Genomic DNA, 27,718 nt, shown 5'->3' with positions numbered 1-27,718 from the left:
GCAGCAATGCAAGACCATCGGAGCGTTAGTGAGTGGGAGTTTAAGAAGATTGCTACTCACTGATGGGTGGGGAGAGGGAAATTAGAGCACACTTTGAAGGCCATGGTTTAGTCCAAGGGGAAGGCGGTAATGTGGGCTGGGGTGGCAGCAGTGGAGGTGGACGGAGCAGAGAGATTCGACGTGTGGATTGGGAGCGGGAGGAGGGTTGGTTTCTGGGTTGAGCAGCCTGGCGGGTGGTGGTGGGTGTTTCTCTGATGGGGCCACAGGGGAGGGTAGGCAGGGAGGTGGGGGGTGGAGAGCATGGGCATGGTTTTGCACATGTTGAATTTGAGCAGCTTTGGTCACAGCCAGGTGTGTCAAGCCTGAAGCCTGGTCATGGGAAGGGTGGTCGTGATGGTGGTGTTTTGTGTCGCAGCACTTGCAGACGGTTGGAGTGGACAGGGGATGTGTAGGTGATATGTGCCCATCTGCCAGCCTTTGGTGGCATCGGGCCACGTGGTCCCAGTGACCGTAGGTGTGACCTCTCCCCAGAGCGCCCCCTGCACTTTGCGGAGAAGGTGCTGCCCATCCTGCACGGGCTGGGCACGGACAGCCACCTGGTGGTGAAGAAGCACCAGGCCATGGAGGCCATGCTGCTGTACCTGGGTAGGTGGTGCCTGCAGGGTGGCCAGGCTCCTGGTGGTCCTCTCTTCCAGAGCCAGGGTGGGACCTGGTGGTGCCAGGTAGGAACAGCTCAGACAGAGGGCACCTGGTGGGTGGGCCTCTATGGAGAGGCTGGGGCAGGATGGGGCAGCTTCCTTCATCCTGGGACCCAGCCCCGGGTAGGGGTTGGTGCAGCCTGTGCCCACTCCAGTCCCCCCCCCAGCCAGCCGTGTCGGTGACACCAAGCATGGCATGATGAAGTTCCGTGAGGACCGCAGCCTCCTGGGCCTGGGCCTGCCCTCAGGTGGCTTCCACGATCGCTACTTCATCCTCAACAGCAGCTGCCTGCGGCTCTACAAGGAGGTCCGGGTAAGTGGCCCCGCTGGGTTCTGCCCCAAGGTGGGCACCTGTACACCTGAATGTGCTCAGAGATTCCTCTTGGTCTGCAAGTGGAAATATTCCCGTTGCAGGCTCTCAGGATGGCACAGCAGTGGGGGAGAACTGTAGACTCTCAAGATCCCTCCTGCTGTGGCCCTGGATGGCCACTCTACTGTGCCCTGTAGCCCCACTAAGCCCTGGCACCCGGATGCCATCACACCACTCCATGCCCATGCTGTGTCTCACTGTGCCTGTGCCTTATCACTGCACCCACAGGAACCTGTTACTTGATGACAGCCCCAAGCTGTGGCCCATGCATGCCTTGTCATATCGTATGTCATATGCCTCCCGGGCCACCCTCCTCACTCATTCTGTCCACATGCAGGTGTTCTTCCAACCCAGACTCCATTTGACACCCTCCACCTTCTGCACATACATGCCATACACACACCCCAACCCCACACATCACTGCACATGCTGTCCTGGCTCTAGACCTGGGACTTCTTCCATAACCCTGATCCTCTATCAAACAGAGCCAGAGGCCGTGGAGCGGGGCCCCTGAGACCGTGAGTAGCTGTGGGCTGACTGCCAGCTGCCTTACACCGCCTGGGGGCCAAATGAGCTGGGTGGGAGCATGGGGAGACAGCCAGGGCTCCTGGCCATCTCCAGGCATGGATCCCTGCCCCCTTGCTAGTCGGCACTGGCCCCTATCCTGGGGCCTAAGCTCCTCCCCTTTATCCCTAATCCTGTCCCAGGGTCCTTTCCCCAAGATAGGGTTCCCTATCAGTGCAGTGCTTTAGAATTTTCCAAAGGACTCAGTGTAGAAGTTAAAGATCCAGTAATGATGGCACCTAGGTTTGAATTAGAGCTCTGATCTTCATCTCCTGTCATCCCTGGAGCCACCTTATTTCCAACCCTGGACAGTGTTCCAGGACTGTCAGAATGTTCTTGCTACTGCCCTGATCCTAACATGCCAGGATGGGACGAGAGAGGCTTGTGGGATACCCCCACCTGGGGTAGCAGTCTCTCTGAGGCTCCCTGGCTGGCTGTTTCCACTCTGCACACTCCTAGGAGAGAGAGCTCATCCCTCCGCCCTTGGGGCTGCCCTGTTCCTAGGGGGATACTTCTGTCTGGAAAAGGTCCTTGCTCAGGTTCTGCTGAGAATCTGCATCTCATGATGCCCCCATGGGTCCCAGCTATGCCTTGGGGGCCACAGAGCATAGATGCCCTGCAGCAGGGGTCCCCAACTGTTGGGAACAGGGCTGTGCAACAGGAGGTGAACATTGGGCAAGTGAGCATTACTGCCTGAGCTCTGCCTCCTGTTAGGTCAGCAGCGGCGTTAGATTCTCAAAAGAGTGTGAACCCTACTGTGAACTGTGCAAGCGAGGGATCTAGGTTGTGCGCTTCTTGTGAGCATCTAATGTCTGAACATCTGAGGTTTTACAGTTTCATCCCGAAACCGTCCCCCCACCCATGGAAAAATTGTTGTCCACAGAACTGGTCCCTGGTACCATAAAGACTGGGGACTGCTGTCCTGCAGGATGGGCAACAGAGACATGGTTCCAAGCCCGGTGGTCTAGCCTGAGCTCCCACAGCTATCCCCCACCCCATCCCCAGTGTCTTCAGCCTCTTCCTGCCCCTTGCATTTCCTGAGGTCATCTGAACAGGCTTGGCTGCCATGGAAGGAGCAGAGCAGATAGAGCAGGACCTCATCTCCTTCTCTTTGCATTTTGTGCCTCTTCTAATGCATCCTGGGCTCCTGCTAACCCTGTGGGAAACACCGTCTCTTCTCTCCTTTGCCCTCTTCTGTGATCACATCCTCACTTCTGAGCCTATCTTCCCATCCAGTCAATCCTCCTTGGTTCTGGGATGCTATCTCCCTGGCCCCCTCCCTCTAGGAGTGCTTAGAACCCTCGCTGTGGGCAGAAGGGAGGGAAGATGGCTGAGGCACCTGGAAAGGCAGCTGTGGATCCCTGGGCATGGAAGGAAGGAGGCAGGAGAGCTAGAAAAAGGGATGAGATCTAATGTTCCCTAAGGAACCAGGCTTAGTGCTGGCCCCTCACATACTGAGACATGGAATCCTTACTGCTGTTCTCTGAGGAAGAGGGCTGTCCCCACTTCCAGGTGAGAAAACAGGCTTTGTGTGACTTGCCCAAGGCCATCTGTAAGTGTAGACTGGGACTTGCACCCAGGTTTCTTAGTGTGGAAACGCAAGTTTGTATTCCTGGAAGTCTCAGACTTGAGGACTCAGCAGGGAGGGGTGCTCAGTACAGGGTAGGTGGTGCTCTCCACACCCCAGAGACAGCCAACACCTCTGGCCTGGCAGAGGCCCTGAGCAGATGTGGGCTGGTTACCACGGGGTTATCAACTCTGGCATTTGTTGGTTTATGCAGCAATAGGACAGAATATTTGAAATTGGGACAATCTTGGGTGATTCAGTAGGATACATGTCCACTTGTGCCTTATCCTGGGGTCTCCTCTTGTTAAAGACCCTGAGGCACCTGGAAAAGGCACATGCTAGAAAGATCTTGGTTCCAGCAGAGATCCTTAAGCATCAAGAGTAAACGTCATTGTCTGCCCATGGCCCCATGCCTTGGAGATGCTGGAAACATGAGCTGTCTGATTAGAAATGTCCTTGGGCCAGGTGCAGTGGCTCATGCCTGTAATCCCAGCACTTTGAGAGGTCAAGGTGGGAGGACTGCTTGAGTCCAGGAGTTTGAGACCAGCCTGGGCAACATGGTGAAACCCTGTCTCTATAAAAATTAGCCGGACCATGCCTGTAGTCCCAGCTGCTCAGGAGGCTGAAGTGGGAGGATGGCTTGATCCCATGAAGTGGGGTTGCAGTGAGCTGAGATTGTACCACTACACTCCAGCTTGGTGGATTCATTCTTAAAAGGAGAGTGCATTGACTGACATCCTTCCCTCCCAAGACCCACTTCTGCAGACTTTCTGACTCAGCCACCCTTACATCACACACATGCCATGCACATCAGACCCCAAGGAATCGGAGGCCTGAGGGTTGTGTTTTCATTCTTGGAGCCACAGCCTGGTTTGAATGCCTTGATTCCTGCAGTTGCCTCTGCGCCTGACTGGGCCTGTCCCGTCCACCCTCGACTCACTTGACTGCTTGCTTCTAGTTCTGTTCCCCTCCCACCCACAGCCTGACTTCTTCCAAACCCACAGCCTGTTTTCCATCCCCTCAGCCGATTCCTGCCGTACCTGGAGTCCAGTTTCCCCCACATCCTTCCTCTCTCATGCCCAGAGCCTTGTGTTTTCCATGCCTGCAGCCGAATCTCTTTTATAGCCTCTGTCTCAGTCTTTCCATTTCTGCCATCAGCTGTCTTCCAGTTTGCAGGCTGATTGCTCTAGTGCTCCCAGCCTTGCTTCTTCTGTGTGTGCATACAGGTTTCTTCCTTGTATTCCCCCATATCTTGTTTCTTCCATGTCCGAAGCCTGATTTCCTCCTGCCTGCCTAATTTCCTCCCTGTCTGCAGCCCTGATTGTTCCATGCCTGCAGCCCAGTTGGTTCCAGGCCCTCCTGGGCACATGGCCATCATCAGGTTAGGTGCTGTCTGTAGAAGACATGAGGCTTTCCAATCAGCAGGTATCGGGGTAAAAGCAGAGTGAAAAGTTCTTACTAAGGCCCTCCTAAGCCACACCCGCTGTGAGAGCACAGAGGTCTTCTCCAGTCCCTAAGCAGCCCATCCTTTTGTGATATCACAGGAAGTCCACCAGTTCCCGAAACTTCCCCCTCCCCTGGCCTTCCCTTCTCTGGCCCCTGCTGAGGAGCCATGCCTGGAGGTGGCTGGGAGCAATGGTGGGGAACAGCAGGGAGGTGGCTCAGTCTTTGACCCCCAGTTTCGGTTGTAAGTGAATCCCCCTCCCCTGCCATTCACTCTGGTGCCCCTGTGGACTCCAGGGGTGCCTGGTAGGGGTAGGGCTTCAAGCAAGTGGCTCCCAGAGCAGGAGGAAGCCTCATTAGCTTGACCTCCAACCAACCTCTTCCTTGGGGGTCGTTGCCCCCATCCCTCTGCCTCCGAGCCAGCCTGCTCCTTCCAAGCCCAGACCCATATGCAGAGGCGGGGGCCAGAGGTGAACATTTTGGCAATCTGGTGTCCCTCCCCAGTACATTGGTCTCTCGCTTCCTGACCTAGACCATTGGGAAGTTCTTCCTGTGGTCTATTGAACAGCTGTTCTGCTTCAGCTTGAGTCATTAGCCTTCTTGTGGAACCAAAGAGCTAGTAACTGCTGGTCCCTCAAGCCTTCTGTTCACACGGTCAACCCTGGAGCCTCTGTGGGGCAGGGAGGGCTGAGAAATGAATAACCTGAGATGAACATAGACACGAGCAGCCAACCGAGGCTCTCTGGTCACACCCGCTCGTTCCAGCTTGGTGCTGGGGGAGGATGTGCAGTTCTCCCTCCACATACAATCTGATTCAGGCTGATGCTTCAAGTCCTCCAGTTTGCAGGGCATCAGGGTGGTGCTGGGATTCGCTGTTGCAGATGTCCCAGTTGGGACAGCTGCCTCGGAGACTGAGGGTTGACTGTCTGATACTGCTGCAGGGAGACAGGCCTTGGGGGCCTAGGGCTGGGAGGTTGGTTGGGCTAGATTGTGAACAGGGAGGGCTTTATCAGGAAGGCTTCTTGGAGGAGGCGCCCTGTGCTGGGATGCAAAGAGGGCTGGGGAGTGGGAAGAGGGAGCTGCCCAGTCGGGAGAGCGGCCCCAATGCCCTTTCTGCAGACTAAAGTGCCCTCTTCTCCTCGCCCTACCCCAGAGTCACCGGCCTGAGAAGGAGTGGCCTGTTAAGAGTCTCAAAGTCTACCTGGGAGTGAAGAAGAAACTCAGGCCACCCACCTGGTAAGCTGGGACTGGGCAGATAGGCTTGCTGCTGGGGCCTGTGGGGGCTCAGAACTGATTGGGGAGGCACAGCTGGGGTTTTTTATTTGACAGAGGTCAGTGCAGGGGCTCTGATGGCGTGGTCCCCAGACCAGCAGCATCACCTGGACACACCTTCAACACAAATTCTCCGCCAAGTGCAGTGGCTCATATCTGTAATCTCAGTACTTGGGGAAGCCAAGTCAGGTGGATTGCTTGAGCCCAGGAGTTCGAAACCAGCCTGGGCAACATGGCGAGACCTTGTCTCTACAAAAAAATACAGAAATTAACTGGGTTTGGTGGCACGCTACTCAGGAGGCTGAGGCGGGAGGATCGCTTGAGTCCCAGAGTTTGGGGCTGCAGTGATCTGTGGTCACGACACTGCACTCCAGCCTGGGCGACAGAGTGAGACCCTATCTTAAAAAAAAAACAAACAAAAAAAACCACAAATTCTCAGGTGTCACCCCATTCCTACTGAATCACAGATTCTGAGGGTAGGGCTGGGGCTTAGGGGTGTCAAGGGCCTGGGAGGCTGGTTGGGGCTGAAAGAGGAAGAGGCCAGGATGTGCCACTCTTGTGAGAAGGCTCTGAACTCTGGCTCTGGCTCTGGCTGTGGCTTCTGGGCTCTGTCCTGGGAACCGGGGCATTGAGCCTCTATGGCCTGTCAGACACCCCACTCTCTCTCTTCTTCCTCTGCAGTTGGGGCTTCACAGTGGTGCATGAGACAGAGAAACATGAGAAGCAGCAGTGGTGAGTGAGCGCCTCATCCTGAGATCCCAGGCTGAGGAAAGATGGTGGCACGTCCCCCTTGATTGGGTCCCTCATCACTGCCCAGATCTGTGTCCACTAGCAGACCCTGGGCTGGGGAAGCGGACACGGTGTTCCCTGCTCAGTCAGGCCTTTGGCATCATGTGGGTCCACGTCCCACCCTGCAGGTACCTCTGCTGTGACACACAGATGGAGCTCCGGGAGTGGTTCGCTACCTTCCTGTTTGTGCAGGTACCAGGTGCAGAGTGTGGGGTGTGGGGTGGGTCCCTGGAGGCTTCCATTATGGAGAATGGGGACATTGGCTTCTGTGGTATTCAACCCATCCCTTGCTTCAAGGAGATTTTGAGTTGCTTTTAATTCATTTGCTAGTTTGTTCAATAAGCCCTTCCTAGCACCTACTGTTAGTCCAGCCCCAAGCCAGGGATGCTAGGGACAGACAGGACACAGACCCTGCCCTTGGGGCACCCCTCATGTGGACAGGAAAACAGACTCAGAAGTGGCCAGTTATAGCCCAGTGTGATCAGTGCTGTGGGTGGCAGTGGAGAGCCCAGGGGATCTGAGTCTTAGGAAATGTGGGAGAATTCACCAAGCAAAGAGGAAGGAGACGGCTTCTAGGCAGAGGGAACGGTTTAGGCAAAGGTCCAGCGATATGCAAGAGAAGCACAGATTGTTACAGTGGAATGTGAGGGGAGAAGCCAGGAGTGCTGGAAGTCAGCACAGGAAAGGGAGTGAGAAGCAGAATCTCAAAGAGCCTTGTAGGTCACGCCAGGGAAACTGAACTCCACACAGAGGTCAGTGGGGAACCACTGGCGGGGGTGGGGGTGGCATTTAGGCAGAGTGTGGTGCAGGCTTGAGTCTTCGAGGGCTCACTCTGGGTGCAGCGTCGGGCGGTGGGACCAAGGGTAGAACCCAGAGGTGAGCAGGCCAGTGAGGCAGTGGCTGTGGTAGCCCAGGCAGGGACATGGTGGGGACGACTCCTGAGCCAGAGCAGGGCCAGAGGCTGGGTTAGACTTAAAACAGATGAATTAAGACAAAGAGTTTTTAAAGTGAGAGCTCATAAGTGTTTAGAGAAAAGGGAGACAAAACGACCAGGGTGCTGGGCTGAGTTCATTCTTGGAGCTGTGTTCTTTTAGCCCTGAGCTTCCTGGTAAGCAAAGCCTAAAGGGAAACGGTGGATTCTGTAGTTCCTGGTTCCTAAGACTGGGTGCAGACGTGTTCCTCTAAGATAAATGTTTTCTTGGTTCTTGGAGGGGTTTGTGGATCTGGAGATGGGAGTTGTTGAGTAACAGAACTGGCCGTGTTTTGCCAGAGATGCAGTCATGTTCTCCCCACAGCTGCTTCTCATATCGGCTGGGATCAAAGCTGAGGGTGTCATCTCAGACCACAGCTGGAGGCATTTCTGGGAAGGGTGGGCAGATCTGAGGCTGAGTGTCTGGGTGAACTGAAGCTGAGCCCAGCCCCTTCCTCTCTGCTGCCCAGCATGACGGCCTGGTGTGGCCCTCAGAGCCCTCACGCGTGTCCCGGGCAGTGCCTGAGGTCCGGCTGGGCAGCGTGTCACTGATCCCCCTTCGAGGTAGTGAAAACGAAATGCGCCGGAGTGTGGCTGCCTTCACCGCGGACCCTCTGTCTGTGAGTGGCTCTCCATGCCTTTGGGCAGGGGGCTGGGGGCCTGGCTGGGTGCCTGCCTTCTACTCCACAGTAGATGATTGCCCTGATTGCCCTCCCCGATTGCCCTCCGGCCCCCTCCCTCCAGCCTCGGTGGGGACCCTCATAGGCCTCTTTGGTTCACACCATTCAAAGGAGCCCCTTCTGCCTGGCCCTGGAAGCTGGGAGTCCCCTCTGCCCGGCCCTGGGAGCTGGGAGCCTGGCTGACTGGAGTGCTCCCCGGCTGGTGGTGGAGAGTGGCTGCAACAGCTTCAGCGGGGCGCCGGCCCCTCTGGGCCTTCACAAAATGCCTGTGGGTCTCTTGCCTTCCTGCAGCTCCTGCGCAACGTCTGAGCACAGGAGCCCATCCTTGGCTCTAGGATTCCGACGCTGGAAGCCTTCTGTTCAGACACCCCTTATGCTCCAAGGCCTGGTGTGAGCCAGCAGGGGGTGCATGGGAAACTGCACCCCACAACCCACATCCTCCATCCTGACTGCAGCATGGGGTTCCCCGGCAGGGGTGGGAGGCAGCAGGGTCAGCCTGGGCAGGAACCTCTCCCAACTCTGTCCAGGTGTTCAGACCTCTTGGCCCAACCTGCTCATCCCACCGGGTTCACTGTCCTTGTGGGGCTGGAGAGATGGGCATAAGTCAGGAACTTGGGAGGACCACCACCCTTTCAGAGGCGTGAGGCCCTGGGGCCCTGCCGGAAGGGAGCCCCCTGCTCCTCCCAACAAACTCCAGAACAGCAGAAAGTGGGTGCTCTAGAGGAGCACTCAGCTCAGGGGGAGGGAGCTCTTGGCTGAGCTTCTATAGGACTGAGCGCTGCGCTTTGGGGACTTCAGCCTTCCTTCCAGTCTGGGCTGACTAGGGGGTCCAGACTACCTGATGCCCCTTCCCCGATTTGGGGACTTTTTGATAATATAAATATATCTGTATATTTTACCCTATGGTGCTGAGGCCTGTGATTGGTTAAGGGGATTGGGCGTCCTGGGGTAGGAGGGGACAGGAGGTCGGGAAGCCCAGGGGTGAGTGCCTAGTGCCTGAAGCTGAGAACCTAGGCCTTGCTTTCTTCAGGCCCTGAGCTGTTCAGATGACCCCCTTCCCCAAGCAGAGCCCTGGCTTGGCTCCATGCCTTCCCCATTGTACTATCCTGCGGCCAGGCTGGGAATGCGGGTCCTTTCCTGGCCAGCACTGACCCTGGCTGGACACAAGCCCCTGTCCTGCTGCAGTCCGAGTCTGAGTCCCAGCTGGGGCCTGGGTGTGCTGTGTCAGTGACTCAGGCCTGGCAGCCCTGCAGCAGCCCCCTGCTGGAGACACAAGGTCAGAGCCACAGGAGCCTGAGGAAATTAGGAAGAAGCACCTTCGGGTCACCTGTGGCCCCAGTGCCTACCCCTCTAGAGGTGGAGCCTGCCATGCACCAGGGGGCTGCCCTCACTGGGCACTGCCTGGCCATCTCCTCTAAGAAGACGAGGCCCTGGCCTGCAGGGGAGATAATGAGCTGCTCAGAGATGGGTTTGGGACTCCCTGGGGAGGTGCCAGACACCACATTCCCGCCTCTGCCTAGAGCCTCATTACCACCCGCTCTTCGGGGGCTCAGTGGGCGGACAGGCTGACCTCCATCCTTAGCCTCAGCCAGTGGGGCTGGGTAGAGTGGGTGGGGATGGGCCACATGACCTCCAACTCAGGCATCCAGCTCAGTGGGGAGCCTGGGGTCCAGCGGAAGGCTTGGGGAGCTGGACTCCAGGTTCCCTCTCACTGTCTCAGGAAGGGGAGGTATACGGCAGGAGGCTGGAACTGGTTCCCTGAGTCCTGCTGACCTATTTCACAGGCTGGGGCTAAGCCCCTTGTCTCCCACCTCCTGTGGGTCGCTCTGGCCAGATCCACAGGTCGAATGTCTGACTCTTCTGCCTCCAGCCAGGACAGGGCTAATGGACCCCCTTATCCAAGTGCTGAGGGGCTGGAATCCGCTCCTGGAACTGACCTTGCACTGCCCAGCCAGCCCTGAGGCCCACCTGAGTGGGTGAGACTGGAGGCGCCCCCTGCTCTGTTAAGGCCACTGCCCCAGCTCAGCGCGCTGGCTGCAGTCCTGCATTGGGCCACAAGGCGGCAGCCATGGACCACTCATCATTGCTGGAATCAAAGCAGGGTCTGGAGGACGCCCGGGTGGTGGTCCTGACCCAGGCCTTTCTCTGCTGGGGTGTGAAGCGGGACCCAGTTCTGCCTTTGGCTCGCAGGCTGGTGACATTCTGGAAGGCAGCACCATACAGGAATGTGCTTTGGAGTCCTGGGCTCTGGGAACCAGGAAGAGGAGGGAACAGCCTTCTACCAAGTACCTGCTGTGAATCGGCCCCTGTGCCCCCTGTCTGCTCTTGGCAAGGGGGAGCTAGGCCCCGAGAAGGGAGGCAACTTTCCCAAGGTCACACCATGCTCGTGAAGCAGGCCTGAGGTCCATTTCCCCTGCCCTACTTTGGTGGGGTCTCCCTCTTTGACTCCCCTCCTGATTCTAACCCTTTTCTCCTCTTACAAATGGCCTGAGGCAGGGGGTCTGAACTGTCATGAGTTAGTGATGGCTTAAAGTGCTTTCCCTCTGGTAGGGGGTAGGGGTGACATCCCAACAGGAGCCTCAGGGCCTCAGCCGGAATGAAATATGCCTGTGACAACAGTGTTGGATGGGTTAGGGGCAGGAGGCTCTGCTGGTCCTTGTCACAAGGATTCCTAAAAATGGGGCCTGTTGGGACCCTGGATGGTTTGCTCATTCACATATTATTTGAAGTTGGGTTGCCAGGTTGAGTTGAAGACCCCAGACCTGGACCTGCAGAGGGGCCAGGAGCAGCTCTTGGAAAGGGAGGGGCTTCCTGGACAAGGAGGTGCTCCTGAGCCAGCTTCGAAGACCAGAGGCCTTGCCAGGTGCAGTTGGGGTAGAGGTTGAAATACTGAAATATTGGGGGAGGAGGACAGGGCTTCAAGGACCAACCCAAATCCAGGCCTAGCCCCTGGAGAATACGGGGAGCCCTGGGAGAGAAGGCCGAGGCACATCAGAGCCTGGATGGTGAGGGCATTGCAGGTGGAGGGGAGGCCAGGGGGCAGAGGGGAGAGGGGCGGGGAGGTGGGGTGGGATGTCTGCCTCTCTCCTGCCTCCTTCCAGCACAACCTTCCTACCCTGCAGAGTTCTGAGGAGTCCTGGGGCCTCTGGAGAAGGAAATCAGTGGGACAGGGAAGGGCAAGAGCTGGGGCTTCTTTCCTGGCCTCGTGCTGTGGTGGCCTCCAAGCCGCCTGCCCACGGCCCACTGTCTTGGAAAGCACGCATGTGGGTGCCAGTGCTCCTGTTTACAAGCTGTGTGACTTTGCCTGAGTTACTTAGGTCTCTGATCCTCAATGTTGTCATCTGTACTTTGCGGGTATTAATAGTAGCTACCTCCTAGTGGTTTGGACAATTAAATGAGCTAGTAAGTGTGAAGCGCCTAGCATTGCCCCTTGCTAATCCCCTTCCCGCTTGACTGTCTGCAGTGTCTGAGAAGATATCATGGCATATTCTAGTCCTAATATATTTGCACTCAACAAGCACTTATTGAACACCAACTGTATGCAGAGCTTTACTGAACACCAAGGGGGAGCAGATGAGTGAGTGGTGTGGAGGAAGGTGGAGACCTCCTGGTAGGGGATATTATCAGGAAAGACTGGAGGAGGTGAGTCTGAAAGGAGAGGCAGTTCTCCACAGGTGGAGGAGAGGAAGTGGTCTGAGCACAAGACAAGGGGATGTGCCCCTGCAGTGAGTGACCTGCTGTGGCTGGGGCACAGTGTCCCACAGCACCCTAGGGCCTGTCCCCCTTGCGCCTGCCTCTGAGATATGACCACATTCCAGTCCAGTGGGCTCCTTGGGATCGTCCCCCATCAGAACAAGGAACAGTTCCTATTCTCTTAGCCAACTCTGTGACCCTGACCCTGCTCTAGGGACCATCTCTCACATAAGTGCAGTGGCCTGAACCTCCCAGCCCTTCCTCCACTATGACACCTCCTTCAGGAAACTCTTCTGGGTTGCTCTCCCATCCCACTGTGCCTACTTAGGGTATGTGTATGTGCCCAGGTCACCACACCTAGTCAGGGACTCACCTAGGGAAGAGCAGTCGGGGACAGTTTCCCTGGTCAGCCAGGGTTGGCCCAGCCCTAGCATGTCCCTTCTTCTACACCACTTCCAGCCTGTGGAAATTTCCATACTTTCTCTGCCCTGGTTACAGCTCCTACTGCTGTATTTATCACCCTGGAGACACAGTGGCACAGGCGCACACATGCCACACACACTCAGGCCTGCACACACATGCCTGCACACCTCAGCCTGCTTCTCCAGATCTGCGAGTGCATGCTGCACGCACACACACTCGGCACGTGGATGAGCACACACACACGGCACGTGGATGAACACCCACCCACACAGAGCTCTCTAGGAAAATTGCTCCCCCTCCCTTCTGCTCCTCCTCCTCCACCCTGTCCTCCCACCACCACCCACTTCCAAACGCTGAGACCAAAGAGATGGGCTGGACGGTGCCTCCCACCACTTGTCAGCCTGGGACGCCCTCCTCCCTTTGTGACTGTAGCATGCCCTCCTCCCCCTGCCCGTCTGCCTCCCCAGCTCTCCCTGCCTCCCTGTCCCCCTGCCACCTCCCTGCGTTCCTGTGTATCTGCCCTCCACACAAGTCACTGTGAGGCCTCTCTTTGTTACTCTTGACTCTGAAGTGGAAACTGCTCCTCCCAGCTCTCCTGAGAGGCTCAGGATAGGGACCTGACCTCATAGGGCCGATGGAGGCATAGGGACAAGTGAAAGGGACCCCAGGTCCTGAATCTCCTCAGCTCCTGTCACCTTCAGTCCCTCCTATTGGGTTAGGGGAGGGCTGTGTGCCTGGCACCATGGAGACCAGTGTCATGGCAACACAGTTCGGGTGGGCACAGCTTCCTCCTCCTGGGGTGTGGGGTCCATAGGAGGAGGTGCCAAGGAGGTGGGCCTTGTGCTGGTGCCCACCATGGCTGCCTCCAGCTCACCATTCCCAGGACAGCCCACCCCTGCCCCCCCAGCCAACTTTGCTTGCCACTGCAGCTTCCAGTGCCACAAATCACTGATCCCATTTGGGAAATCCTCTCTCAAACACCAGCTCCAGAGCTGGGCACCAGAGAGGGCAGGGGCTTGCCCAGGGTCACACAGCAAGTCTGTCCAAGCTCCTGGCTCTCAGACCTGTTTTCTCCTCCGGTCTCCCACCTTCCACCCAGAAAGGGGACTGGGGGCAGAGGGGTCAGTCCAACCTCGGTTCCCACCATGATTTCCAGCCAGCCCTTAGAGTTGGCAGTGGGAGTGAAGATGCAAGTGATAGTGCCGAGAAACCATCATGGGGCGCCCACCACCTGCTGTGCCAAGGCTTTGCATGTGTCATCCAATTTTATTCCAAGACCCAGGAGGAAGATGACTGGTAAGTGGAGTAGCTAGGACAGGAACACAGGTTCTTCTCAGATGGGGCAGGCGAGCCAAGGCTGGTTTGTATTGCTGTCTCCATCAGGCGCTCTTTTAAAAGAATGGCAAAGCTTTTAATCCCATCTTTATTACTGGAAAGAGTGTAGGGGGAGGATCTGGGGCATAGCCTGGGTCTGGCCTTAGGGTTTCTAGAAACCAGGGGATATTTTTCTAAGAAGATAGAGAACAGAGCCTTCCTAGTGTGGTTAGACCTAGGGAAGACCTTTCTTGCAGTGCAGCAATGCAGACCGACTTCCAATCCCCAGGTCAAGCTGGAGTCTGGGGACAGAGGAGAGGAGACCCCTGCTTCCTGGGCCCAGCCTTAACTTGTCTCCTGACCTTCATGGAGTCACGTTGCAGCTGCCTCCCTCCTGGCTTATGTAATAATTCAAATATAGCAACTGCCTTTATCCCACTGAGTCACACCCCCTCCATCCCCCCTCAGGTGCGGGGAGTTATGGGGGAAGAGGTGGTTCAGGGCTGAGTGGGAGGTTCGGGGCCTTCTGGCAAGGAAGATCCTAGTGTGCTGGATTGGAGGGTGGTGGTGGTGAGGGGGCTGGTGCTGAGGCCCCAAGAAGAGCAGAGCCTTCCCCAGAATATGAAGCCACAGGGGCCACTTCTGCCCTGACCCATCCCTGTTAGAATTCCACATCCTGGGGGCCCTCCCCAGAGTCACAAGCTATATGCACAGCCTTCTCTTGTGGGCTGCTGGCTCAATTGGAGGAGGAAGGAGAGGTGGAAGAGTATGAAGAGGGGGAAGTAGTCCGGTGGGGCAATGGCCACCGTCTTTGGTCCTAGGCTGAGCCTCGCCCTTCACTCCTGGGTTACCTGGGCACCCCTCTGACCTCAGTTTTCCCATCTACACAGTGAGCGATTAGATTCACTGGCTCTAGCATCTCATTCTCCCTGATTTATAACCCTGGAGATGATCTCAACCTGAGGCTGAAGGCACTTCCAAGTGTCTGGCCCAGCCCCGTTCCAGGCTGACTTCCCTCCCCCTTTTCTCTGCCATCCCTCCTAGACCAATGTAGCCACCCCCACCCACAGGACAAGAGAGGCAGGAGAGGGCCCTGGACTCAGCTGGGGCTGGGCAGCCTCTCCCTTCCCTGAACTCGCCATCTGTTCCAGCCCCCCAGCCCCCTGCCTAGCAGCCATGGGGAGGTCACTGCCCTCACCTGGGGTCACCCCTTCCTCCCCGGAGAGCTCTGACAGATATCCTGGAACCTGAAGTGGATCCTTCATGCCCCAGCCTGAATCCCAAAGCCACCTTCCTGAGGTGTTGAAGAAGCTGCTCCACCTTGGAACTACTATAGGGGCTGTGGTGGCCTTTAATTCCTTTATCAGCAAAAGCCTTGTCACTTTGTGGTGGGGGCCATGCTTAGTGTGAGAATTCAGAGACCCATGCCAGGCCCTACCCAAGGACATGGTGCTCCTTCAGCCATTGTCATCAGAGCCACAGAGGGGAGCTTCCTGGCAGAAGAGGAGTGGGGAGAAGCTGTGGGATGGCTCCTTGAGCTCCCCACTCCACCCCTTCCCCATGCCTGGGCTCCCATTGCAAAGACCCGGATGTGGGCTTATCCTGTCCCCCAGCCAGAGGGAGTCACTCAGGGGTGTTCAGGCCAACCCTTTGTGAAATCCATGTTCCACCAATTACCAGCCTTTCTCTGGAGAGCTGAGGGTTGTCTCACACTGGGTAGCCTCAGCCTGCCCTGGGGTTGGGGGGATGCTCACAGAGCAGTAAGCATCACTGCCTGCATCCCCACACACCTGCGGTCTCTTGTCTGCAAGACAGATGTGCCCCTGAGCTGAGCTCTGTTGTGCACCACCCGTCGGCCTCCTTTCTGACTTTCCTCCATCAGCATTTCCTGCTTGGGCCTGTTGGGGGCTGCCCAAAGGCTGTGAACTGGGGCCGAGGTACATAGGACTTTGGCTTGTTTTTTGAGGAAACAGGATCCTGTAGAAGAAATGAGATGAGCCTGAGAGGGGGTCGGGGGGTGACAGCCGATGGTGAGACATTAGGGAAGGGAGAGGCCACCAAGGGTCTCTAGCCCAGAATCCAGTGCCCCTTCCTGCCTACCTGTCCTTGTGGGTGGGAGGCAGGGTGTGTGCTGACTGGCCCAGCAATGGTGGGCTAGGATTTGGGATGGGCAGAGAAAAGGAAGAGGAGGGGGAAGTCGGCCTGGGAGGAGAAACACTGTACAAAGTCGAGGAGGAGAGAACCAGAATGTGCTTAGGGACCAGACCTGGCCCCACCTGGAGCACAGGATGGTGAGGTCAGTCAGGGCTGGATCACACGGAACCTCAAATGCCAGGCTGAGGAGCTTGGCCTTGATCCTGAGGGCACTGGGGAGCCCTGCAAAGGTTTTGAGAGGGAATTCCATTACCAGATAGATGTCTTTGGAAGCCTCCTCTAGGTGCAAGGAGGAGGTGGAGTAGAGAGGTTGACCTGGGGTAAGGGTTGGAGCATGACCAGGGGAGGGGGAAGGAAGCAGGGAGATGGGGATGGAGGGAATGGTTGGATCTGAGAGAATCTACTGTCCTTTGGAACAGACAATACAGGAAGTGTAGGAGAGGGATGGGGCAAGGCGATTTTGAAGTGTCCAGCTCGGAGACTGGAAGTTTGCTGATGCCTTTGGGAGGCCGAGGCAGGCAGATCATGAGGTCAGGAGTTGAAGACCGGCCTGGCCAATATGGTGAAACCCCATCTCTACTAAAAATACAAAAATTAGCCGGGCGTGGTGCGGGTGCCTGTAGTCCCAGCTACTTAGAAGGCTGAGGCAGGAGAATTGCTTGAACCTGGGAGGCAGAGGTTGCAGTGAGCCCAGATCGCACCACTGCACTCCCCACTCCACCCCTTCCCCATGCCTGGGTGACAGAGCAAGACTCCGTCTCAAAAACAAAACAAAAACCCAAAAAAACAAAAAACTAAGAGGTTTGCTGATGCCTTTAATAGTGACAAAAGGTGTATCGGATGTTCAATATTTGAGTATGAGGGACCTACGGGTTGTTCCCAGAGGAGATGTCCAAAAGGCAGCCTGGACACCTGGAGCTCCAGGGAGAGGGATGGGCAGCAGGGGACACCCGGAGTTGTTGGTATGCTGGGAGAAGGCTGCATGCTCCGTGGGAGTAGGGTGGAGAATGAGGAGAGACAGGGCCGCCGTCCTGCGAGGAGCATTCATATTGAGGGGGCGAAGATAGGGTGCACCAGTGAGGGAGACAGAGGAGGGGCCGTCTGGAAGGTGGGAGGGAAACAGCCGCGCAGGACGGGGCGGGGGCGGGCGCTGAGAAGAAGCCGCCTTCTTGGGCAAAGAGGTAGCTGAAGCCTGTGGAGCCTGCAGTCCTCTCAAGGCTATGGGGGCAGCGCGGAGGCCGGATTCCAGAACTGCATCTTCCCATCGCTTTGGGCAGCCACCCTGCCTCCCTGGAGCATCCTTCCTGCCATCCCACCTCCAGTTCCCCAGCTAACAAAAAACGGTGTTTCTTGACCCCCGGCAGGGCGGCGGGGGGGGCCGGGCCTGTGAACACGGCTCGCATGGTTCAGCACCCTGGAGAGCGGCCTTTGGCCGGGGCGGGGCCTGCGGCGGGGGCGGGGGCGCGCAGTCCGAGCACTCGGGCCTTTGGCTCCGGCTGGGAGCGGTCTTGCAGGCAGGCAGTTGGTGGAGGAGGGAAAAACAGCCTTGGATTTTCTCCAGCTCTCTCCCCTTTATGCACCTCCCCCATCCCGGCACTGGCCTGCAGGAGCCCCTGTCCCAGCATTTGGGGCTATTACTCTCCTGACGACTTTAGGAAATGAGATGGGAGGAGAGGGGCAACTATTTACTGGGAACTTTTCAGACATTCCCAAAACCTCACAACCTTTTGAGCTTGGAATTCGTGACCCCATATTTCAGATAAGGAAACTAAATTGAGGTTCAGGAAGGTGAAATACCTTGCCTAGGCACGTGGCAGAGGTGGGATTTGAATTCCACCTGCCGGGCTCTAAGTCCTGAGTGCCCATTAGCCCTTCTGAGTCCTGAATCTTGCAGTTTGTTCCTGCGGACTCTCTACTTCTGGGTGGCTGTGGAGTCTGGTGTGGCAGTGGGATGGGGAGGAGACCTTCCCTTCCACCTGCTTGCTTGAGTGTATTCCCAGGAGATTTCTGAAGATGAGGCCACCACCATTGTTTCTGAAGTGGGAGGACAGAAAGGAGGCTGAGGGCCAGGTGAGACCTCCTCACACCTGCACCCACGCACGCCCAGGAGACACCCCCCTTTGAACTCTTCTGACTCAGCTTCTTGCTGCCAGGTTCCTCCGGCGAGTGAGCAGGTTCCCAGGACATGAAGGGGAGCTGTGAGGGAGCAGGACTGGCCATGGTCCAGGGCTGCAGCTTCCTGAGCCCAGAGAATGCCTTCCTAGCTGTCAGGAATGGAGCAGCGAGGCCCCAGTGATAGGTGAGGTGGAGAAGCAAGACACGAGTTCTGGGCTGGCTCAGCTGCTTTACAACCACCCTGGGCCTCATTCCCTTTGAGAAAATGGTTTGCCCAGAGTTCAGAGATCTAAAATTCTATAATGCCTTCTGGGGCCACAGTGGGAAGCAAAGACTCCTCACATTTTCTTTCCTGACACTTCCCAGACCACAAGACAACTGCTTTCTGCAGCACCCAGCCTGGGCAGGCTGTCTACACAAGCTCAGTCATTTCTGACCTTGCCCCATCCACTGTGCACCCCCATGTTCTTCAGCATGGGTCAGGTTTCTATTCAGCCTCAGGGACTTCTCTGCTTGAAGCCTGTTGTGTGGCGGGGAGGTATTCTCCCCACAGCTCAGAGAGATGGGGTTGCTGTGGAGGGTTTGCTGTAGCTCCTCTACCCTGGAATATACCCTCTTCTGCCTTTAAATACCCAGCTTGGACCCTCTCTTCCAGAAATGCTTGCTAACTGCCCCCCCCAAACTAGGTCAGGGGTCCCTCTGGGCTTCACAGACCCTGTGCTTCTTTCTGTCACAGCCTGCAAGTCTCGCCTCCCCACTCCCCAGCCCGAGTGCTTCTCTGAGACAAGGGATAGTGTGAGCCACGGGCTCAGCCACTGGTAGGCCAATGAATAAGTAAGTTAATGGTGAAACCAGGATCCAAATCCCCATTTCCTGCCTCAAGGTGTGGAGCTGTTTCTCCTGCATACAATAGTAGCTCTGCTGTGACAACTCTCTATCTGTCCTAAGGCCTAAAATGCCTCTGTTTCACTAGGTTATAGCTTTATCCTAGGGAGTCCTCTTTGGAAGCAGGGTGGGGGTGCAACAGGCCTTCCCCCATGCCTGTAGTCTGTGGGCAGTGAAGGCCATGTGGGGCAGGCTGTGGCCTAGGTCTCCACAGATCCTGGTAGAAGTCCATGCTCACGCATCAGCTCCAAGTCCTAGCTAAACCAAGCCACCAAGAGGTGGGCCCTGTGACAAGGCTCTGAGTCCAAAGGCCATCAGTAAAGCCCCCTAAGTCTTCCATGGACCCAGCTCCAGGCTAGGATGCACCCTAGGAGATGATACACACCGGGTGAGGGAGCCCAGAGGAGAGGGCAGCTAGATGTGCATGGAGGCCTGATCTCTCAGACTTGAGGAGGGCACAAGCGTGTCCCCTCATCCCGAAGGCTTCTGCGATGGGGCAGCAGAGGGTCTGGGTCTGCTGCCCCTCAAGTCCCCAGCCACATCCTAGCCCATGAGGATTGTAATCCCTCGTCCTCTCCCCTCTCTCCTCTGTCAGCCACTCCCCTTTCCCCCTACCCCGCTCTCTTTCTATTTCTGCCTCTGATTTTTTTTCCTTTTCTGCCTTTGTTCCTCTGTGTGTGTGTGTTTCCCTATGCCTCTCTGATCTCTTTGTACTTCCATCTTGATCTCTCTAAGGCTCTGATCCCTCTCTCCTCTCCCTCTTCATGTGTTACTGTCCCCCTTCCTGTCTCTGTTTATCTCTCAGTCTCTCTGTGTGTGAGTCTTTTTTCCTCTCTCCCAGTCAGACTCGCTCTCTACCCCTCCCTCTCTCCCTCTCTGTCTGGGCCTCTCTCTGTTCCTCCTCCCTCCTCCCTCCCCCTTCTGCATTATCAGACCTGCTCCAACCTCCTCCCAGAGCCAGCCGAGCAGCAGAGGCAGTGGCAGCGGGAGAGGCGGGAGCAGCGGGGCAGCAGAGCTGGATTGGGGTGTTGGGTCCAGGCTGAGTGGGGGGCAGCCCACTGCTCTTGGTCCCTGTGCCTGCTGGGGGTGCTCTGCCTGGAACTCCAGGCAGCGGGGACAGGGCGAGGTGCCACCTTAGTCTGGCTGGGGAGGCGGACGATGAGGAGTGATGGGGCAGGCATGCGGCCACTCCATCCTCTGCAGGAGCCAGCAGTACCCGGCAGCACGACCGGCTGAGCCGTGAGTATAGTGAGGGGCTGGGGTGGTGAGCGGCTGTGAGAGGTGCCACAGACAGGGTCCTGGGAGTCCCTCCAAGGAGCTGGGGTTGGCATGGAGCTGAGCCACGTGGAAGGATCGATCCTGCTCCTGGGCACCCCTCCTCCCCGCGTTGCCAGACTGCAGCCTGGGGTGGGGGCAGGTTACCTCTGAGCAGAATGAGGGTGCCTAACGTCAGCCTAGTAGGTGATGAGGCTGGGGTCCCATGGAAGGGGCTGCTGGTTGGAGGAGGGGCTGATAATGGACCTGAACTGCTTCTTCAAGGGCTGAGGGTGTATGTGGGGAGGGGGAGGTCTGCCAAGGAGTTGGGAGGAGCTCTCGGGGCTGCAATAGACTGGTTCAGGACCCTGGAGAGGGAGAGTGTCTTGGCCCACCAAGGCTATGTGTGTGTAAAGGAGGTGGGGAGGGGGAAAGATGGAGAAAATACGAATAAGAGTGACCCTGGAGCAAGAGAGGGTTAGAGGTAACCACCTTCCATGGAATTGGGAATTGGGGTTCAGGGACACCACTTTATGAAACTTTACCCCAAAGCGTCTGTCCCAGGATAGGGTTCTACGGAGCCAGATGGAATATGGTGCCAGCCTCATGTGTGTCCACATGCAGGGGGGTGCATGTGCAAGTGAGTGGGAGTCTCTGTGGAGACATCCCTCTACTAAGGGCTGCCGAGGTGGCAGGCAGGGGATGTGTGTGTGTGTGTGTGTGTATATACACATGTGGAGTGTAAGGGACATGTTGGGTGTAGAGGGGCCTGTAGAGCTCTAGGGTCCTTGGTGGTTGGATGCAAAGCAGCCTGTCAGAGTTTGTGATCATCCCTGTGTGACTGAGAGTTTATTTGCATGTGTCTGAGTGTGAGTACAGGTTGGTCTGCCTATGTATGTAGGTGTGTCTGTTAGGTTGAGTTTGTATATTATGTGTGTTGTGTCTGCAAAATAGAGTGAATCAGTGTGCGTTTTTTATCTGTTCCATGTACATTCATGTGTGTGTATTTGTTAGTGTGTGAATAATAGCATTGCTGTGTGTGGAGGTGGATGTGGCTGTGTGCGTATAAGTATTCTGGTGTGGGTGTGTGATCATGGTGCTAGTGTGTATATCGGTGCTTCTGTGGCTGGTGTGTGTGTGTATCTATATGTGTGTATTCATCTGAGTGTGTGTGGGTGGCTGTTTCCTTCCCCTGGCAATTGAGGATACAGCTGGGACACCATGGCCCACTGATGCAGGGCAGGGAGGGGCTGAATGTATGACCACCTCTTTGAACTCAGGACAATTCATTCTACACCCTGTGGGAGAGATGCAGAAAAGAAATAGGCAATAATGACTCTGCCCTCTGGGGCTTCCTAAGCTTCATAGACATAAAATAGCTTGAGAATAATTAAGCAGTAGAGATCAACGTCATGCTAACAGGTGGGGGTGGGGTGGGAACCGCATAAGCAAAGGCCCTGGGCTGGGCTGGGCATGTCCTGGAGCAGCGAAGACACTGTATATAGTCAGGGGCAGGCAGGACCCACATTCTGTAGAACTTTGAGATCCAGGACTCTTAGGCTTTATCCAGAGAGCCCTGGGGAGCCCAGGAAGGTTTTATATAGGGGAGAGACATGATCAGATTTGGGTTCTACAAACCTGCCCTGGGCCGGGCATGGTGGCTCATGCCTGTAATCCCATCACTTTGGGAGGCAGAAGCAGGTGGATCACTTGAGGCCAGGAGTTTGAGACGAGCCTGCCCAACATGGTGAAACCCTGTCTCTACTAGAAATACAATAAAATTAGCTGGGTGTGGTGGTACATGCCTGTAGTCCCAGCTACTTAGAAGGTTGGGGCATTAGAATATGAGAATCACTTGAACTTTGGGAGGTGGAGGTTGCAGTGAGCTGAGATTGCCTTACTGCACTTTAGCCTGGGGGTGACAGAGTGAAACTCTGTCTCAAAAAAAAAGAAAAAAAAAAAAAAGAAAAAAAAGAAAGAAACCTGCCTTGGTGGCATTGTCTGGGTTGAACTGGAAGAGAGAGGTGGGGCCAGGAGGCTAGAGTGGAGGCCAATCCAATACAGGGGTCAGTGAGTTCTGGGGCTTTTTGAGAACTTGGGAAAGGCTGGATAGATGAGGATAGGGAAGGGAGTGTCTAGGTGGCTCAGGCTTGGACTGGGGTTGGGGGTGTAGCACAGACATCTCAGTAAGTCAGGATCTCATGAGGGAAAAGGCTCATGGAAGGCTCAGGAAAGCTGGGTGTGGGCGGGCTGAGGTAGTGTGAGAGATCTTTGTAGTGTTTCTAGCTAGGATGCAGAGGGTCAGAGATCATGGAGCCATCTCTTGCCAGACAGGGAAACTGAGACTATGGCTTCATCACCATCCTTTGGCTGCAAGGCTGGGGCTCAGCCTCTTCATCAGACCTGACCCTCAATATCATTCTCCTTCAGGCCCTGCCCAGAACCTCTTGGTTGCTGAGCTTGGTCAGCTCAGTGAGGGTTAATTGTCTTTATGCTCCCTGCACCCCCGCCCCCCGCAGTCATTCCCCCTGCCCACCAAGCAGCTCCTGCCACTCTTCCTGCTTCCCACTCCAGCCTCCTGTCCCCAGGGACTGCTGATGGCTTGGCTGGGATCTAGCCAAATGGTGGGGGGTGGGGGCGGGGGGGGGAAGAGCTCCCAGCAGTTCTCTACCCCTTGGTCTTAATGGACTGGGAGTCTCACTCTCAGCCATGCTGCTGTCAGGCCAGGCCTGCGCTCCCCAGGCTTCTACTGCTTCGGCCTATGAAATCTCCCGACTCAGCATGATTCCATTGCTGCATTCATTCATTCAACCACTCAACAGGAACTCCTCAGTAGCTGCTTGGTGCCCACTTGGCTTGTCACTGGGGACACAGAGCAGACACTGACTGAGTCCCTGTTCTCAGGGAGTGCCCAGTCTGATGAAGGAGAAAGAAATGGAAATCTGCAACCCCACAGGGTGAGCAGTGCTGTGTAGGAGGTGGGGGGCCCACAGCAAGCCCGGGCTTCAGAGGAAGAGATGTTTGAGCCGGACCTTGAAGGATGGGTAGGAATCGCCCAGGTAGGGAAGAGCAGAGGGAACAGTTTGTGAAGGTGGGTAGGAAGGGCACAGGGCTAGGCACCTGACTCAGTGCAGCCTCCGGGTGGGAGAAGACAGTAAGGGCATTTGGGTCATTTTCTAGCAGTTGTTTTAGTACTCTCTACAACTTTCCCTGCAGTTCTATCCAGCCTGCTGTTTGCATACCCCTGGACACAAGATGTTCATCTTTTCCCTCCTGGGCATAACTTCCCTCGTGGTGGTTAAATCTGTCCTGGGTCTTCTCTGCAGGGCCCAGCAACTCCAGGCTACCCAGCCTGGCCTTATGTCCTTTCTCTGTCCTGTGTCACTGTCCCCTGAAGTAGGGCCAGGCTGGGGCACAATGATCCAGGAGTGGCAAGAACACATCTAGGCAGAGAGTGGGAGAAATGTGCAGCCTTTATTAACAAAAATCTGAGATGGGTGCAGGCCCTGACTCCTCTCCAAAAATAATGATAAAGAAGCAGGCATGGCCAAATAAGGGAGTGAGGACAGACAGCAGGAAGAACTTCCTACCAATGCATAAGGGCTGTGAGTCTCTTGGCTTCATGAGAGTGGGCTGTGCGTGTGAAAGGGAAGGTCTCAGAGGACAAGAGGGGGAATTGGAGGCAGAGGCACTGTCAGCCTCTGACTCCCATAGGTGAGTGAGTGAAGTCATCCAGGGAGAGGGAACTGGGGATGGGGAGCTGAGAGAGACAGGGGAGGGGGATCAGGACTCATCATTCATTCATTCAGCAGCCGTTCACTGGCCCTACCAAACATGACACCCCTGGGGGCAGATGGACAGAGCCAGTGACCACGTGGATGGAAGCTCCGAGTCTGTCCTACCTGTGCCAGTGTCACAGGAAGGTATTTAGGAGGAGGGGCCATTGGGGCTGGCCTTATAAGGAAGAGGCACTTCAGGCTGAGTTGAGGGACAGCACTAGGAAGACGGAACAGCATGTGCAAAGGCCTTGAGGTAAGGGCAAGCAGGATTTTGTTTACTCAGCACTATAGGAGTTCAGAGTGGCCTAGGCATGAAGTGCCAGGCTCGGGGGAAGCCCTGGGCAGTGGTGGAGCAGGAGAGGAGTGGGGAATTGAGCCCAGACTGTAGGAAGCACTTTCTTCCATGAAGGTGTCTCCAACAGGCTTGATGTGTAGGCATTATTGTAAGTCTGCAACTTCTTTGTCTCTCCTGGTGCTCCTGACCAGGGCCTGCTGAGGGGCCCAGCTTTGCTTGAGAAAGGGGTGTTCAGTGAACAAAAGAGACCCTGGAAATGAGAGAGAAGTAGTGGCTGAAGAATGTGGGCCCCTTCCAGAAAGTGGCGTGCAAACAAATGCAAAGCAATATGCAAATCAGCTGGCTAGGGCTTGGCAGCTTTGGTTGGAAGAAATGAGCCATCACCCCTTATTATGCCGGCCTCCTACCCCCTCTGCACCAGCCTCCAGGACAGCCGGAACAGCCTTGTCTGCTCCTTGGAGTGCCCCAGCTTTTCTGAGCCACAAGATTGTGGCCTCTAGGTTGGGGGCCATGGGCTCCCTGTCAGCACTCTCATCCTCCTGGGAAGTCGATATATTTAGTAACAGGAATGTTTTCACACATTTATCTCCTATTGTTCAGCTGCTTGCTCCCTGGGAAAGGCCAGGTCCCCAGTGACGTGACCCACTTCTTGAAGTCCCTGAAGTCACCCTTCTCACTGCCCCCCGCCATCCCGAAAAACAGGAGGCAACTGGGGCTTGGTGCAGCAGAACAGATTTGAGTCAAATATCTAGGAGGACTTCCCAACAGTGTAGTTGCTGAGATGTGTGGACCCTGGATTTCTGGGCTTTCATTCTTTGGATGGTTGCCTTGGGCGCAGAGGAGGCTTTGAAGATATAGCAGAGAAGGTGGCAGACAGGCTTATGCTCAAATTTCAGCATACTGAAAGATGTACTGTTACTCTGTAGCTGTGTGGTCTTGGGCAAGTTACTTAACTTCTCTGAACCTTGTGTGACTAGTGGGGTGGAGATAATTATCCTTTCTTGGCAGGATGATTGTGAAGAATCTGGAAGTGCAGAGCTTAGCCCCTGGCATGCAGCAGGTGCTCACAAAGGTTAGCTACTGTCATTATGAACCACCCACGATCAGCCACACTTTCAGAAAGATTTAGTGGGGCCTGGAGAGGGAGAGACCAGAGCTAGGAGCCCAGGGCTGTCATCGTGTGGGAGGGACCAGGAGGCCTGAAACAGAGCTGTAGTTGTGGCTATGGTGAGAAGCACAAAGCTCTGTGGGAGGGACCGAGGTTTCTCAGAGAAGTGTGGCCACCTCATTAAGTTGTTCCGACTGGTCTGAGGCCAATCCCCAGGTAATACAATGGAAAAAAGGGCTTGGTGAACAAGGGGTTAAGTCTGTGGCCACGCCCATGCAGTCTGTGAGCCATTCTGGGAGCTGTAGTCTGTTGTGAATTTGCAGTAAGCATAGTTTATACTGCCTCTTTTGATCCAAATCCTCACCCTGCTGCCAAGGCTGGCCGACGGCCGGCCCTGGTGGGTGCTGGGCTGTGTGGGGCCCAAAGGTGAAGCAGCATCGACCTCTTCCCTCAGGGACCCCCTGGCTTGCTATGTGTTGGGGGGTGCAGGTAGGAGCAGGGATAAAAGTATTAAGCCATAATTACAACTTCTCACATGTTCACGCAGAAGTTTACAGCTTCCTGAGCACTGTTTCCACATCTGTGATCTCATTTAATCCTCACCACAAACCCAAGAGACTGCTGTTTTCTGGATGAAGAAATGGAGGATCCAGGAGAGGAAATTGCTTGCCCACAGGTATTCAGCCAGTGACGGTGGAGCCAGACCTGGGGCACAAGTCTGTCTGCTTCCAGAGCTCCTGCTCTTTCCATACATTACTGTTCCAGATGGCAGACAGGCAAGATGTGGACAACTAAAGTTGGATGTGAGACATCTCAGCAGAGGAGCAGCTGAGCAGAGAGCTGCTGATTCCAGGCTGAGAGTTTGGACTTTGTGTTGTGGCCCACCAGGATCCACCCAAGGGTTTTCTGATTAGAGCTGAGCTTTGAGAGAATTGATCTTGCAGCCTAGGCTGAATGGATTGAACTGGAGAAACCAAAGTCAGACTGAGGCTTCTAAATCCCATCCTTGGTGCACCCAGCACTTTGCTGCTCTCTCTCCTCCATGCTTCTTCTCAGTTTTTTCCTTCTCCTCTCCTTCATCTTCTTCCCCCAGCCTTTTTTTTTTTTTTTTTTTTTTTAAATAGAGACAGTGTCTTGCTGGCTGGAGTACAGTGGTGCCATAATAGCTCACTGCAGCCTCGAATTCCTGGGCTGAAGCTATCCTCCTGCCTTGGCCGCCCAAAGTGCTGGGATTACAGGTGTGAGCCACTGCACCCAGCCCATCTTACTCTTTCTCTCCTACTCCTCTCTGCCTCAGGCTGAGGAGTGATGACTTTTATACCATAGAGCTGTGCTATAATATCACATGTTTCCAGAAGGGGGTGCTGTCACATACAGTCCATTCCAGCCTGAATCTTCCTTATGTTTGAAGGGCCAGTAGAAGTGTTGGACAAGTGGCAGAGATGAAGGGTGGAGAGAAGGATAGCCCATTGTTCTCCACCTCCATTGAGCCCAGGACGTGAGGTCCCTGCTGATATGGCATTGGGAGGAATGAAGGCTGAGGAGAGGTTGGGCCCCAACCAGAAGGGACAGACATACTGAGTTAAGCCAGAGGAAATTTTCTCCTCTTGGTTCTGGGACAGGCTAAGATTTGGAAATGCATCTAGAATGACATTGCAGTTGGGGTCTGGGTTTCTTCTGGGTCATGACTTGCTTGATACTGAGGTGTTGGGGATATTGCTTGGTTTATTCGTGTCTGTGTCTCAGTGTGTGTATGTGTACCTGAATGTGAGCTTCCAGTTGTGCATGTGTGTATGCTGATCTGACAGGGTGAGAATGTGTGGGTCAGTGTTCGTATAAAAGTGTGAACTTACTCATATGTGTGAGCATGTGAGTGTCCTTTTTTTGTTTAGTTTAGTTTTGAGACAGGGTCTCACACTCTCACCCAGACTGGAGTGCAGTGGTGTGATCTCGGCTCACTGCAACCTCTGCCTCCCAGGCTCAAGCGATTCTCCTGCCTCAGCCTCCCGAGTAGCTGGGACTACAGGTGTGCACCACCACACCTGCATAATTTTTGTATTTTTAGTAAAGATGGGGTTTCACCATGTTGGCCAGGCTGGTCTCGAACTCCTGACCTCAAATGATTCACCCACCGCGGCCTCCCAAAGTACAGGGATTACAGGCATGAGCCACTGCACCCGGCCGTGACTGTCCATCTTTATGTCTGATTTTGGTAAACAGTTATATGCATGTGAGTGTGGCTTGTGTGTGTGTACATGTGTGTAGGGTGCCATATATATACATATGTTCTAGTGAAACCATATGTGTGTTCCCTGTGTATACAGATGCCTGTGTCTGAATGTGAG

General features: G+C 55.5%; 2 protein-coding genes across 8 annotated transcripts in view; both read left to right on the top strand.

The window, feature by feature from the left end:
- The window catches only part of ARAP1 (ArfGAP with RhoGAP domain, ankyrin repeat and PH domain 1), a 67,497-nt gene extending 58,241 nt beyond the window's left edge, over window positions 1-9,256 (top strand). For 3 of the 6 annotated variants that reach the window (XM_063672050.1, XM_063672049.1, XM_063672053.1), the window contains 7 exons: window positions 532-645; window positions 866-1,011; window positions 1,554-1,586; window positions 5,796-5,878; window positions 6,596-6,646; window positions 6,832-6,895; window positions 8,144-9,256. In XM_063672050.1, the coding sequence (XP_063528120.1) occupies window positions 532-645; window positions 866-1,011; window positions 1,554-1,586; window positions 5,796-5,878; window positions 6,596-6,646; window positions 6,832-6,895; window positions 8,144-8,536 (884 nt within the window). In that variant the 3' untranslated portion in view covers window positions 8,537-9,256. The remainder of the gene's footprint in view (window positions 1-531; window positions 646-865; window positions 1,012-1,553; window positions 1,587-5,795; window positions 5,879-6,595; window positions 6,647-6,831; window positions 6,896-8,143) is intronic. The other 3 variants (XM_054440847.2, XM_063672052.1, XM_063672051.1) reach the window with 3 other exon arrangements.
- A 10,633-nt stretch (window positions 9,257-19,889) lies between these two features.
- The window catches only part of PDE2A (phosphodiesterase 2A), a 99,902-nt gene continuing 92,073 nt past the window's right edge, over window positions 19,890-27,718 (top strand). The window contains exon 1 of one of the 2 annotated variants that reach the window (XM_054438931.2): window positions 19,890-20,176. In XM_054438931.2, the coding sequence (XP_054294906.1) occupies window positions 20,106-20,176 (71 nt within the window). In that variant the 5' untranslated portion in view covers window positions 19,890-20,105. The remainder of the gene's footprint in view (window positions 20,177-27,718) is intronic. The other variant, XM_063671217.1, reaches the window with a different exon arrangement.

The sequence above is a fragment of the Pongo pygmaeus genome, chromosome 9, assembly GCF_028885625.2.
Source record: "Pongo pygmaeus isolate AG05252 chromosome 9, NHGRI_mPonPyg2-v2.0_pri, whole genome shotgun sequence".
In the NCBI taxonomy this organism is placed as follows: domain Eukaryota; kingdom Metazoa; phylum Chordata; class Mammalia; order Primates; family Hominidae; genus Pongo; species Pongo pygmaeus.
This window is presented reverse-complemented; position numbering and strand designations above follow the sequence as displayed.